We start from the raw sequence: 14,669 nt of genomic DNA on the forward strand, positions 1-14,669 counted from the left end.
AAATTTTGATGAAACTTTTTTTTATTTGTTTCAGTATACTCTGACAAATCATCATGAATAGACTCACGCTTGAACAACGCTACGAAATTATCCAAATTTACTTTGAAAATCAGTCGTCGATTCGCGCAACTTATAGACGACTTCGTCATTTGTATGGCGTACATAATCGTCCATCTGAACAAGCCATTCGTCGAACTGTGGATAGATTTCGTACCACATACCCTCTAGAGGATGCAATAACACTAGCACGTCGAAGGAATGTGCGTACTGAAGACAATATCGCCGCTGGTTTTCACGCTGGTGGCATCATCGGACCTTATTTCTTCAAAAAATGAGGCCGGAGCTCGCGTTACGGTCAATGGAGATCGTTACCGCACCATGATCAATGATTTTTTGTTTGAAAATATGGATGACATTGATCCGGAGGAGATGTGGTTTCAACAGGATGGCGCTACGTGCCATACGGCGAACGCAACCATCGACTTATTGAAATCAAAATTTGGCGATAAGTTGATTTCGAGAAGTGGACCTGTCAATTGGCCTCCAAGGTCGTGCGATTTGACACTTCTCGATTATTTCCTGTGGGGCTACGTGAAGTCACTGGTTTATGCTGATAAACCAGCAACAATTGATGCCTTGGAGGCCAGCATTGTTCGTGTTATTCGTGACATACGGCCAGCAGTGCTCGAAAAAGTGGCCAAAAATTGGACGTCCAGAATGCACTTCGTCAAGAACAGCCGCTGTGCCCATATGCCCGAAATCATTTTCAAATGTTAATGTCACGTATTGATCTTTCGAATAAAAAAATTTTGATTACAATTTAATTTTTTGTGTTATTTTTTACAATTTCAAGTTCTATCGGGCTTAAAAAAAAACACCCTTAACATAATACTAAAATACATGCTATTGCAAAATTTCAAGCTTCTACGTTCAAAAATAAGGATCCTATTCAAGAAAATTCATTTCGGAAAATGGGATAACGTTGCGAATTTTGTTGTAATGACGGATCCCAAAACCAAGCGTTTCCGCGGTGGTTTTGGTTTCATTACTTACTCCCATTCGTATATGATTGATAATAACCCAAACACAGCCCTCATAAGATTAATATTCCATAAAATAAGTTTTTCGTTTTATAACGTTTTTTGCTTCTCCTGTAAAATTATTATTTTGTTAGTTACGTCTTTGGGCATTTAACTAAACCAGAACAGGCCATGCGACTGAAAAGTCATGGTAGCGCTTGACCTATAGAAGGCCTTCGATAATCTAAACCATGCCAATTTGTTCGTGGACATAGAGAAGACTTTCCTCCAGCCGTGTTTAAAACATGGCAATGAAGTCGAATTTCGAATTTGAATTTCACAAGTACTTTCACTTTAATTTGCCTTTCACTTCCAATCGGCCCGGTCAAGGACACAAATGCTAGACTTTATTCTTAAAAGACAATCTCAGAATTTGCAGTGTCAGTCAGAAATTTGGTTGGTATCCACAAATGTCGTCGTCAGACTATAAGAATATCATTTTCAATCTCTCTTTTGAGCAAATTGTCAAAAACCATATGAAAGTCCGAGAAGGGTATATCGGCAAATGATCACAAAACTTGCAACTTCAGAACTAAGCCCGAGATGTGAGCATGTCGATAAAATTGTTCGAAACATGACAAATGACCTACACAATTACTCTACGGAATCCTTATGAATCAAGAAATTAGGTGAAATGAGAAATCGATATAAAGTGTAAAATAAACATGCGTCGATCCTACATACCCGCTTTGTTTTCGGATCCTAAACAGACTTTTTTACTCTTAGTTCATATTTGTCCTATGTTGAAAAATATTATTCTGAAAAAATTAAATAAAATTGTATAAATAGTTACCTTTGTTTTCATGACTATCTGCAGTGACTAGCGTTGTATTTGTTGTTGTTATTAAACTATTATTGTTATTGAAATTAACATTGTCTTGTGGTTCAAGACTCAGATCGATTAACTGATTTGTTGATGGTACAATAGTTTGTAAAAGATCCATTTCACTGTAAAGCAAAAAAGAGGGAATATGAAGAAATACATAATTTTAAAAGAGTGAATATGAAGAAACACATAATATTATACAAAAGCAAATACAATAAAGAAACTTACTTTTTGTTATTAATACTTTCTATATGATGGCCATTACCATTGGCTACCAATTCTGTAGTTGTTGTATTGGTATCATTATTTTGATGTTCAACAAATATTTGTTTGCCATTTGTTGTTTCTTCGGCAACAATTTGTGATTGCAGTTGTTGTTGTTGCTGTAAATTCTGTTGCATATTCTTAACATTCTCATCGATAATCATATTCGAAAAACTATTGATGAGGGAATTTTCTTTATCGACAACTGACTGCTCATACATCGCTTGTGTGTTTTGAGGTTCAGGAATTACTGGTACTTGTGCTTGTGGCTGTTGCTGCTGCAGTGATTGTGTTTGGACTTCAGATTGTGATGCTTCTGTAGCTGCTGCTGCTGGTGTTGAAGGTGTTATAGAGGTGCTAGTATTAGAACCTGATGTAGAACCACTGTCATTGCTGCTGTTGGTCACTTCTGTTGCAGCTGCTGCAACAGTAGTTGTATTTGCAGAGTCTGAGGTGGTAGTATTGGCGACATTATTTGAATTTGGTGTAACTTGAGCTTGTTGTGCAGCTGGAGGTGGTGTGGCAACAGTTGTTGCCGATGTCTCTGCTGGTTTGGGAGAGTTGTTATTTTCCTAGAAGAATTTTAGAAAAAAAAAAATTAATATTAGGAATAAATTGGATTAAAATATAATTTTAGAGATGCGGACCAACTCCTGCGAGGTGATTACAAGAAGGAGTGGACTAACAAATAGTATATCGCTGTGTTTAGAAAAAAAGTGCGGTTTATGTAATTCATCTTCTAATTTCAAGTAAGTTTGGAATGAATATTACAATGTTCAAAGTTTGGTCAAAACCCCTTATTCATATATTGTTGATGTTAATGTTTTATATATATTCACAAAATTTCATTGACTTATCCCCATGTTTGACATTTTCAAATAGTTATTAATGGTTTACCTTTGTTGGAGTGGAATTTGGCGTAGTGTTAGCTCCACCTCTACGCGTACGAGACATAATGGCTTCCACGCGTTTTCGTCGTTCTTCACGTTCTTTTTCTTCGCGCTTAAGACGTTCTTCAGTTTCTATTTTTAGCCTTTCAGCATCTTCGCGGGCCTTCTTCTCGGCTGCTTCGCGTTCTTGACGTTGTCTTTCTTCTTCCTCGCGTTTACGTTTTTCTTCTTCTTCGCGTTGTTTTGCTTCCTATAATATAAAAAAGAAACAAAAGAAAAAAAGAACTCATTTAGATTAAATAATTTAAAAATTACTACAAATATCGACTTACTTCTATGGCTTGACGCAAACGTTCCTCTTCAGCCTTACGTTGTTCCTCGGCCATACGCATAGCTTCTTCTTCAAACTGGCGTTGGCGTTCTGCTTCCTCTTCCTGTCTTTTCAATTCAGCCAAACGTTCAGCTTCCAGACGTTGTCTCTCGAGTTCAGCTTGCCTTTCGGCTTCTTCACGAGCCAAACGACGTCTTTCGGCCAAAGCTGCTTTAGCTTCTTCTTCTGTTGTAATTTTACTCTTGGCCATCATCGAAGCTGTCATGGAATCACCATTGTCACCAGAGTTTGATGGCGCCAATTCACGCACCATTGATCCTTCCTTACTACCATTGCGAGATTTTGGTTTTGCTGGTACCGATGATTCCATTTCTGGTTCTTTTTCAGTACCCTCATCGGCCTTTTCATCCTGTGGTGTAATAACTTGGGAATTTTGTTTCGTGTCATCGCCGCCTTCAATAAGTTTTTTGGCTTCAGCATCAACAGCATTGCCATTTTGTTGAGCGGCCACGGAGGGCATTGTAGTCTTGGTGGCGTTTTCTACAGTTTTTACTTGATTAAGGGCTTCTTTTTGTTCCTTGCTCTTTGTGGTGGCTTCTTTGTTCTTTACAGCCTCTTTGTTATTACTGTTATTTGCTGTAGCCTTGACTGGAGGCGTGATGGCCGATTTGGACATAATGTCTTTTGATTTTTCCTTGCTCAATTTGTGCAGACGATCTGAACTGGCTGTTTTTGAAAGCGGTTTTGGTGTTGTGGCTTTCGGAGTTAGAGGTTCCTGTAAGAACACAAAATAGTTATAATTCAGGCATAAATATTTCAGAAAGAGAGGGAACCAAGTTTCTCAGTCCCTTTCTTGAGCTGTGAGGAGATTAGAGAGAACAAACCATACAAGGGCTTATGGAAGAGTTGCCTATTTGTAAAGTAGCCTCGTCAAAACACATCTGTCGAAAAGATTTTCAAGAGACTAAGGCGAAACTTAGAAATTTGGGGGAAAATATGAACTGTCTATCATCCCTATTTCTTCTATTCAAATGAAAGGAGGACAGAAGTAGGCATTTATTGCAGGAAAGGTCTTGGCCATCTCACGGTTAGGGTAAACAAGGTCTGCAAACCTCAATCTCCGACCTTCCTCTAGACCCCTAGCAATTTAATATTGCTAAAGGACATAAGAAATATAACATGATAGCAATATCCATTACGGGGAGCACATTCCCAGCAAAATTTATTTGAAGTTGTTCCTTGTGAAGTAGTGATTGAATAGCTTTTTTGAAGCAGTCCACGCAGAGTCATGAAAAATGCAGTCCGTTCTTCACATTTTGACAATGTCCGATTTGAATCCATTTCATAAATTTTTCACATTTTAGAAATTTCAAAATTTTGCAAAAAAAATCTTAAAAAGACAAAGAACTTAATTTGTTTCTTGTTAATTATAATAACAGCAATATGTTTGCATCCATAAAAAGTAATTTGTATACAAAAAATAATAAAAGTGATTTCGAACTACATCTTTGTTTGTAGCCAAAGAAGTAGTTGAATCATATGTTGTTGTGATTTATTCACTACAAAGAACTAATGCAAAATGTGTGCTTAAGAAGCAAATTAGACAGTATCCTCACTGCACCATGCCCTTGTAAAAATCATGACTTCTTTCACGTAAAAAGATGTAGTCCGGAATCACTTGCACTCATGATTTAACTACTTCTTTGGCTACAAACATTTTGCTGGGTTCTATTCACAGGTGTTGAAATGATCAGAGTACGAATCGCCCTCATCGAATAAAAAGTTAATTGAAGAATGCAAAAAGGTATGTAAGCAGATTTGCAAGCATTCTTCCAGTAAGGGAAAAATTCAAACACATGCCTTTGAATGAAGAAAAGAATATCCCCGTCGGTGTGTTAATTTAAATCGTGACATCAAGGGAAGTGATCTTTATGATTCAGAAAAAGAGATCCAACGTTAGTCGAGAAACCCCGTAGATCAGTAAGCATATCAAGTGGGTTTGAATAGCATACACAGCGGTCCTCGGAGTACATCCCATTAAAATGCTTATAAAAACGTATCAGGGCTTAAAGGTACTTATAAAATTACTTATAAACACATATAATGTTTTCTAAGTGTATTTAAATACTTATAAGGACGTATAACGCCTGATAGGCTACGAGGTATATCATCACCAGAAATGCCCGAAGACGTAACCGACATGAAAATCAGAATTCGTTTTTTGATACGGTGAAAAATAATGATCCTATTCAGGAAATGGAATTTCGGAAAATGGGATAAAAATGATTTTTTTTGTAAAACTAAACGTTTCAACGGTTTTGGTTTCATTATGTACTCTCATTCGTACATGATTGAAATCATAGACTAATGAAAATATAGACGACGGAATGCTCTCACCGAGATATGTTCGAATTGAGTGTTGTGAAAAAATAAAATGCTAAAAATACAAGTTAATAAATATTTTGTTCTGGCAAAAGGTACATGGGGTTAGTTTTTGATGGGAACTATATCCCATCCTCTTTGAACTTTTTTGAGTAACTTGATTCGTCTATATTTTCATTAGTCTATGATTGAAATGTCCAAAATATTCTCCCCCATAAGACTGATATTTAAAAAAACAGTTTTCATTTTATAACGTTTTTTGCTTCTTCTGTAAAATTATGTTTTTGAGGGTTACGTCTTAGGCCATTTTAGGTGAAGATATATACTTTGATACGACCAAAATTATGCCTCATCGAAATAATGGTTATTGGTTTACCAAGTATGTTTGGAAGAAATCCTTTTACAATTTGGAGTTGATTCAGGCATGTCCGTCCCTCTGGCTGGTGCGCACGATAAATCTCGAACGGATCAACAGATTTAGTTCAAATTTGGGTATCGATATATTTTTCCCAAACTTGGTTAAAGTTCGAGATAGGCCAAATCGGTCCACTTCTTTCGGTTCATCCCCCACAAAATGATGCGCACCTTAAATCTCGAAGGGAGTAACCGAATTGGTCATAACGTTTAATTACTTACAGGCATATAACAGTCCTTAATAAATCGAGTACCTTCGAGTACCTAGAACACAAAATTTCGGAAAAGTACATTTTAATACCTTCTCTCGAATCGTTTTGATTTTATGTGCTTTAATTCAACTCCACATTTTTGTTGGTAAATTCAGGCGTCCAAAAGAACAAGAAAACGCAGAAAACACCCTGAATACATAATTTTTTGGGGAAAAGGATTTTCGTTGCGTAGCCGGTAATCGATTCGATATTGTCAATAGATTTCAATTCACCCAGGCTAAGGGTATATTTCTGTCGGCACAGTTGAATCATACTTTCTTATTTGTTTTCTCAAACATAATTCCAGATCTTATTGTTCTATTTCTTCGAACTTACCCTCTTAATAGGTGTCTTCTTTTCGGCACTGGATATACGCGAGGATGTTGATGTGACAATCAATGATGTTGACATCATGTTCGTTGATCGTTTCGGAGTGGTTTGTGCTGAAGTCGATGGTGAAAGTGATGAATTTTTAACGGGCGGTTTATTTTCCTTCTTAAGTTTATTAATTTCTGTTGAATAGTAACAACAAAAATAAATTTAAACAATTGCATTTAAAAAAAATGTGCAAAGTTTACCTTCTAAAGAAACGACGGTACCGGCAATACTGGCTGGACGAGGTTTACGGGCAGCTGGCATTGAGCGTCTATTAATAAATCCAGATGTTGACATTGTTGTGGATGTGGACATGGCACTACCGGGCCTAGAAGAGCTTGCATGACCACCAGGGGTAACAGTACCAGAACGTGAGCCTATATATTCGTTAGGGCAGATTAAGACAGATTGGATTGTATTTTAATTTAATGTATTCCCTTTAATATGTTTATTAATTGTAAAAAAATGTATGTAGATAATTGCAAGAAAAAAATATAGACGATTTTATGAATGATATTTTATGGAATATGTAGTTAAATTTAACTATGTAACTAATACTATGTATAGGAGACCCTTTTACCAAAAAATGTCATCGACAACCAATCACCAGAACTTCAAATGTTTTGTAGACGACGTAGACAAGGATACAAAGAATTTTACTGAGTGTGTTTGTACGAGAGTATGTATTTATGTATGTATATTACAATATAAAGAGTTATAGGACCAAGAACTAAATATGATCAATGATATAATATATTAATGCAAAATGTGTTTTTATGTTAGTGAAAATATAAATTAATTACTCGTTTTTTTTCTTTACAAATTTACAATGGACGGACAATGGTAGTAGTAGTGGTAGTAAGGAAAAAATTACTCCAATTACAACATGTAATATGTTGTCTTTTGTATGTAACACTTAATGGTACCATTACCAAGTACATAGTTAAAAGAAAACGGGGAAGAATAGGAAATTCGAGAGAAAAAAAGAAAGAAAAAATTGATATTCTGTAAACCAAACACCATGTTTTGCATCGAGAACACGTAGGCCAAAAGCATTGCGTTACAATAATGAGGTAAGCTTATTTTTTCAAATAGTACATAATATCTATGCATATATATGTTTGTATATGTAAAAATAAATAAAATAGATAATATAAAAAAAAATAAAAAATATATATTTAATTTATGAGAGGAAATATACATCATAAACTGTGAGAAGAAAACAAACGCCAGAATCTTTCAAAACACCTTATAAAAGCGAAAATTAATGTGTGCGGATTAACAATGAGACCAGTACTGAAAGAAATAGAAAAAATATTGTTTTTTTTTAGGTAGAATGTTGTTTTAATGTAGTATATTAATCAATCGAAGCGGTAATTAAGAGTTAATGTTGTTGTTGTTGACTGTGAAAGAAATCGCTAAGTTTACACATAAAAAGGCGTATTGAAAATAAAATTAATACGGTTTGAATAAAATAGAAATATTTTTGTATATGAGAATCTTTATATTAATTTATTTGCTATATAAACTATACGATAATATTGTCTATAACTATTCGGTGTGCAGGAGTCCGTCTACAGCGTTATTCAAGACCTAATAAAAATTACATTATAATTGTAGGGTCCTTACAAAGGCATCCTTGTGATCCCTAATATCAAGAAGCCAGCATACCTTTTGAAATCTAGAAAGAGGAATATCAATGGATTGTTGGCCTTTTAATTACAAAGCCAGCGAACTTAAGTCATACACCATTAAATATGCGATCATCTTGAAATAAAAGAAGATCGTTTAAACAGGTATCTTGGAGAAAATTCTACTTGAAATTGAATTCCAACAAAATATATTGAAATAAAAACTAAAGGTCTCAGCACATATGGTCCGTTGAGTGCCGCATTCCTACATTGCTTTTTGCTTGAGAAGTAATAGTTTGTCGAATTTGTCCGACAACCCTACCCTACAAAAGTTCAAAATAATCGGAGAGTTTTCGTTGAGGTCGTTCCTGTTGGGCTTCCGATTACAAATGTGGGTTAAATGGGCTATTTTTGCATAAAATGACTCTAACATGGAAAAACTCTATTAAACACTCTCCGATTTTGTTAGATTTTTTAAAGATGGCTATAATTTTGCAAGGAAACATATATTTTTTGGGTGGACAGACACGGTTCCGTCGGTTATTTTAGCCGGTTCGTCTGAATGTGTGCATATTTCCCTTATAAGTGCAAGAAAATCATGTATTTTTTAGAACAGCTATATCTCAAGAATGGTTCTTTCTAGGAAAAAAAATATTAAGACCATATTTGTAGATAATTTTTCTGTCTACAATATTTACTTTAGTCACTTTTTGATTAGATCAAGCGTTTTCAAAAAATAAATCCGAAAACGTAAAAAACCCTTAAAATTTGACCTTTGACCCCGAATAACTTTTTTGCACACATGGGATCGATGGGGACTTTTAGCACATTGCTTCTAATGACAAACCCTAGCTCTCCACCACAATTCAGTTTTGTGGGAATTTTTGCTATTTCAATGTCTATTTTGACTGGGCTAACAGCTGATATCCCCACACACTGAATGTGTTCGGATATTTAACTGTGTAGCTATTGCAGTATGTAACTGCCCTTCAATATTCTTCCTTATCGATTGCATTGTGGCATTGGTATTTTTGTAGGTATGCTTCAATGTTTCTTGCCTAGGCTAGGCTTCTTCCGGCCCAGTTGGACAGCAACTTTTCCAACAGATTGTGGTGCTGTATCATGACTGGAAGTGGAGACATGGATCAATGTCGTGCCCATAGCTTCATCCTCCTCTGTCAATGATAAAATATTCCAAATGTCGTCCACGATTTTCTCTTCCCTGATACTTAGGGGGCCCTTTTCCTCAATGAGAATGAGGAGTACTCTCCTGCGTATATGTAGACTGTCATCTAATTCCGGGATTCCGCCCCTTTCTATATTTCAGTGAAGAATACCAGGTTTTTTACCAATTCCCATGTAAGCTTTTGCTGACCGTTAAAACATTAACCTCACTTTGGTAAATCGTCCGATATCTAAAGCAATGCAGTCATAAAGGAAAATTACGAAAAATACGGAGGTTCTGAGGTTCAAGAGAATGACGATAATTCGTAATCCATGGAACAGCTATTTTACGAATTATTGGGGTTAGAATTCGAAGGAAACCGCTTCAAGGGACCGGGTTCGGAGTTTTTTTTTTTTTTTTTTGATTCGAAGTCATTTTCCAACATTTTTGCTATGTTGGTCCGGACGAATGGTCTAGATATTTATGTTAAAATGTCTATAAAAAACTGAAAAAAACAAGACTTGCCGCAACAGAATTGCTTGTGTGGACGGAAGCAGCAATTTTTAAAGAGAACAAGAGAAATTGCCACGATGAAAATGGCCTAATGTAAATTGGGACTTAGTTACGAACGTTTTACATCAGTCTAAGCAAAAATATACTCAATACACTTGAACATAAAGATTCTCATAAACAATAATATTTCCACTAACAACTTTTTAGTCACTTTAAGTTTAAAGAACGAAAAAAATAAGAGTTTACACGAAAAGGGTAATGTAAAGATTTTTTTCTTGTTGATCTGCAGTTTTGATGTGATACAAAAGAGATAGGAAAAACATGATTGTTAAAGAAAAAAAAAACAGCAATGAAATAGGAAGAGGAACAACGGGCATGTGAAAAAATCAAACAAATCGATTCTTATTTGAGGCACGGGATATGAAAAAGAAACAACAAACTTAAAAAATGGTGGTAAGTATTGAAATAATGATTTCAGAGTAGCAATAATTTAAAATGTGGTTTGATAAATTGTGGTGGTAAGGGGAGGAAAAAGAAAGTATGTATTTGTTGGTGTAGTAGAAGTAGTTTTAGGTAGTAGATTGCAAACACGCACACACACCTGGGTTTAAGAGTAAACTAGGAGAGTTCATGAGTAACAATGAGTCTGTATCGAAACGGTAGAGGTTAGTATTAGAGTTCTGGCCTCGTTTAGACGTGTTGGATGCAGATGAAGCTAGTGATGATTGTAGATATTTTTTGGTGGCGGCAGTTTGTAAGCCTAAATTCGAGCGTGGTGTTGTATACGACCAGGCTACATTATCATTACAACAATAATGGCCCAAGTGAGTCATACTTTTACAGGCATTTCTACTGCCGCTACCCAATGGTAAAAAGCTGGTGGAAATTCCCCCACCTAAATTATATTTGGGACGTGGTGCCCCTTCACCAGCCAAGTGTATCATACTCCGTGACATTTTACTTGTCGTCGTTCCCGATGCAGAGCCTCCACTCGATTTGCGTCCAGAGCGACGTCCACCACCCAGCGATTCGGTTTCATCCATCATTTCCATATGTTCGCGTCGTTCACGTTCCATAATGGCTCGTATGTGTTCACCATTACGGCGAATTGGTTGAGCCAATTGATCCAAACGATTCATAGAATATGCACGTCCTTTAGAGGGGGGTTATTAATTCATTCATTATCCATTAATAATCATATCAGCATGTCATGGTTGTTTTTGTTGTTGTTTCGATCAGCAGCATCATATGTTTTGTTTGTTTAAAAGCGGCATTGTTAAGTAGAATAATGGTGATTTAAAAAATTAAACAAAAATTAATGAATAATAACCAAACTGGGTATATTTTTATGTATATTTTTTGTCAAAGTGAAACACAAAAAAAAAAGAGTAAAAAAGGTTTCTGTTTTGTAACAAAAGCTGGGCTAGCTACACAAACATTGATTGGTATGTTGTAGAGGCGTGTATGTAATGGGTGGGATATGTTATTATAAATAGTATATATTGTTGGTGTATATTTAATATAAATCGAATTTCCTTCTTCCTATCACAAAAAAAAAAAAAAAAATCCCATAGGCCACACGCACTCACACAGCTTCTCATAAAGAAACGAAATAAAAACATATCACAAATATTAAAATTGTTGGTATATATTCCCTATGTACACTAGGCATAACAAGTTTACGTACGAAATGGTGCCAAATGTTAAAATTTAAAAATTTATTAAAAACAATTTTTTTTTACAAAAAAGTTATTAAAGTAAAAATTTGGTATTGTTTCAACTGAATTAGTCAGACTATCTGAAGAGCCTAAATATTGTTCGTTGATCGCGAATGCACTATCAAACACGTTAAATCGCAGACAGACAACGTGAGAGTAAAAGTTGCCAAAAACTGATCAACTTGTTCGTAAGTCTGTACCCCCAACTCGAATGACAGAGTTTCCCAGTAAATACTTATTAATTGAGTTTAGTATATAGCGCCCCATATACATACTTCATAACTGGGGGTCCATTGAAGTTTATTTGTTAATTCATAAAATATAAATATTTTCCATTTACCGATTTTGGGTTCCAAGGGCTGTGCAAAAAATTTTATGCAAAAATTGACGATCAATATAGAAAAGGAGTTGTACTTGTGTAAAGGCGGAGATTGCGCTTATCGAGAAGTTTCAACAAAACAAAAGACACCTTGTACAGTACTTTTGCAGGTGATATGGTGATCAGTAGTTCCTTCTACTGCCTATATATACAAATAAAAGAATTCGAATTCTTATCTTGACTTTTTTACGAGTTTTACCCATAATTTCGTTATTTTCGGATACAAACAAATATTTTTTGTGGATTTTTCGACACTAAAATATCAAAGAGACGTAAGCTCGATACAGGTTTTGAAATAATTATGATGAACATATATATAAACAAGTGGGAAAAGCGTTAAGTTCGGTCGGGCCGAACTTTTTATATCCTCCACCACAAATTTCAGCCATTTCGGTGGATTAATGTGGCCACAACCTTCAAAATACCGAAAATCGGAAGGTACCGTTCTATGGGGGCTATATGATGGCGTGGACCTATACCTAAAAATTTATGGGGGAAAGTTTTATACCCCCAACGAAGACTAAATACCAAATTTCAGCCATCTCGGTGTGATAATGAGGCCAAAACCTTCAAAATACCGAAAATCGGGAGATATCGTCTTATGGGGGCTATATCAAAACGTGGACCTATATAAACACTTTACGGTGGAAATGTTTCTTAGCCTCTGGAAACACAAAATACAAAGTTACAACCGATTCTGTTGTCAAATGGGACTAATACATTCAAAATATATTAAAATGGCGCGTACTTTATATGGGGCGTTATATGGGGGCTATACCAAAACGTGGACCTATATAAACCAACTTTGGTAGGAATGTTTTTTTGGCCTCTGGAGACACAAAATATCAATTTACAACCAATTCGGTGGTAGAATGGGACAAATATCTTAAAAATTCCTTAAAACGACGACGCGTCACGCGTCATTTTGTATGGTATGTACCAAATGTCCTACGTACATATAATAGGTTTTCCCAAAATTTCATCCACCTACGTCAATCCGTTCGGACGCTAGAGTGATTTCCACAGACGGGCAGACGGACGGACATGGCTACAATCGATGTAGAATTGCACGCTGATCAAGAATATATAAAGTTTGTGGGGTCTACGATGATTGTTTCGAGTAGTTACAAACGTAGTGACAAACTTAACATACCCCCATCCTATGGTGGAGGGTATAAAAATATAGAAAACATACGACGGACCTTGTAAAAAATTGCATATTTTGAGTACTTTAAGCTGTAATTACTTCATCGGGGGGAAGTCATAGGATCTTCATATGGCATAACGGATATGCTTAGGGTGTCTATTATACTGTCCAGTATTCGAATATAAGTTCATAGCGCCATGATTTATTTCATTATCATTATTTTTGTATCGAGCGTACAATATCTCCTTGATACATTAGTGTCGAAAAACCCACAATTCGTAAAAGACGATTATGAGCTATATCTCAAGCGCTGATGGAAAAAAACCGCGAACGGATTTGAGAAGTACTCGCCGATTTCAGTTAGAAACGAAAAAAATCGGTTGAAACAAAAGTTGTGTTGACCAGTGTAATCAATCTTTTAAGATGAACCGAGATCAAAAAGAGGATTCCTTGAGTGATTTTCTGTTCTGTATGTTCTCTATCCTGAGAGAAATTGCAAACGCTTAGCTTTTGGCTAAAGATCCAACGATATGAAATATTGAACCTACTTCGGTTTTGTTTTGTCTGTTAGAGCTTGATGTCCTCTCAAGATGACGAATAAATAGATTGGATTTTTGTCATACTTTCTACATCAAAGATACAAACTTTTTCAGTGATGCTGTGGTCAAAAGAGATTTACACGTTAAAGAAACATTTTCAGTGGTGCAGTGGTCAACACGGCCACTCAGCACGGAGAGATTAAGTGATTAAACATAACAAGAAATTAACTTCGAGCACAATTGTGCACATCCCCAGCAGAGAGGTCCGGACCGACAACAGTCTACCTCTAGACGGTATAGAGATTTACCCCGATGGCTCTAAGATGAAAAGTGGAACAGGTGCCGACGTCCAATTCGATACCCTCGACCCACGATTCACATATAAGTTGAACGAAAATTGTAGTGTCCTCCAAGCCAAAATCTAAGGGACAAGAGACATCGATGGACCGGTGACAATCTACGTCGATAGCACAGCGGACCTCAAATCACTCAGGTCCTACTCCAACAAGTCTACGGCATTTTTGGAATCAACCGGTCATTACAACATTATAGGAAATGAAATGACAGGTGAACTGGCGCCTCCCGTATCAAAGTCGCAATAGATGGGGTATGTACTCCGAGGAACGCATTCACCCAATAGCTGCCATTCAAACCTGCTGATCTAGAGGTTCTCTCTTGTAACGACTCTTTCAATATAAGATCCCTGCTGACATGCCCGCTGATTAGGACGGCTTCACGGTAACACACATTGTGTTACTGTATTGG

At 36.1% G+C, this 14,669-nt stretch overlaps 2 protein-coding genes across 24 annotated transcripts in view; one reads left to right on the forward strand and one right to left on the reverse strand.

Moving 5' to 3' along the window:
* Positions 1 to 1,850, forward strand: part of LOC141400853 (uncharacterized) — a 52,014-nt gene extending 50,164 nt beyond the window's left edge. Inside the window, exon 2 of the mRNA XM_073980454.1 lies at positions 35 to 1,850. Within this exon, the coding sequence (XP_073836555.1) occupies positions 259 to 777 (519 nt within the window). The 5' untranslated portion in view covers positions 35 to 258 and the 3' untranslated portion in view covers positions 778 to 1,850. The remainder of the gene's footprint in view (positions 1 to 34) is intronic.
* Positions 1 to 14,669, reverse strand: part of ens (MAP7 domain containing protein ensconsin) — a 74,899-nt gene that overhangs the window by 4,037 nt on the left and 56,193 nt on the right. For 8 of the 23 annotated variants that reach the window (XM_073980441.1, XM_073980444.1, XM_073980431.1 and 5 more), the window contains 7 exons: positions 11,017 to 11,274; positions 7,016 to 7,189; positions 6,774 to 6,949; positions 3,392 to 4,165; positions 3,067 to 3,309; positions 2,134 to 2,741; positions 1,873 to 2,027 (listed from right to left, as the gene is read on the reverse strand). In XM_073980441.1, coding sequence (XP_073836542.1) covers positions 1,873 to 2,027; positions 2,134 to 2,741; positions 3,067 to 3,309; positions 3,392 to 4,165; positions 6,774 to 6,949; positions 7,016 to 7,189; positions 11,017 to 11,274 — 2,388 coding nt within the window. Of the gene's footprint in view, positions 1 to 1,872; positions 2,028 to 2,133; positions 2,742 to 3,066; positions 3,310 to 3,391; positions 4,166 to 6,773; positions 6,950 to 7,015; positions 7,190 to 10,722; positions 11,275 to 14,669 lie in introns of all 23 variants that reach the window. The other 15 variants (XM_073980433.1, XM_073980427.1, XM_073980436.1 and 12 more) reach the window with 2 other exon arrangements.

Source organism: Musca autumnalis, unplaced genomic scaffold (assembly GCF_047663935.1).
Source record: "Musca autumnalis isolate F117 unplaced genomic scaffold, ASM4766393v1 scaffold_4, whole genome shotgun sequence".
Classification (NCBI taxonomy): domain Eukaryota; kingdom Metazoa; phylum Arthropoda; class Insecta; order Diptera; family Muscidae; genus Musca; species Musca autumnalis.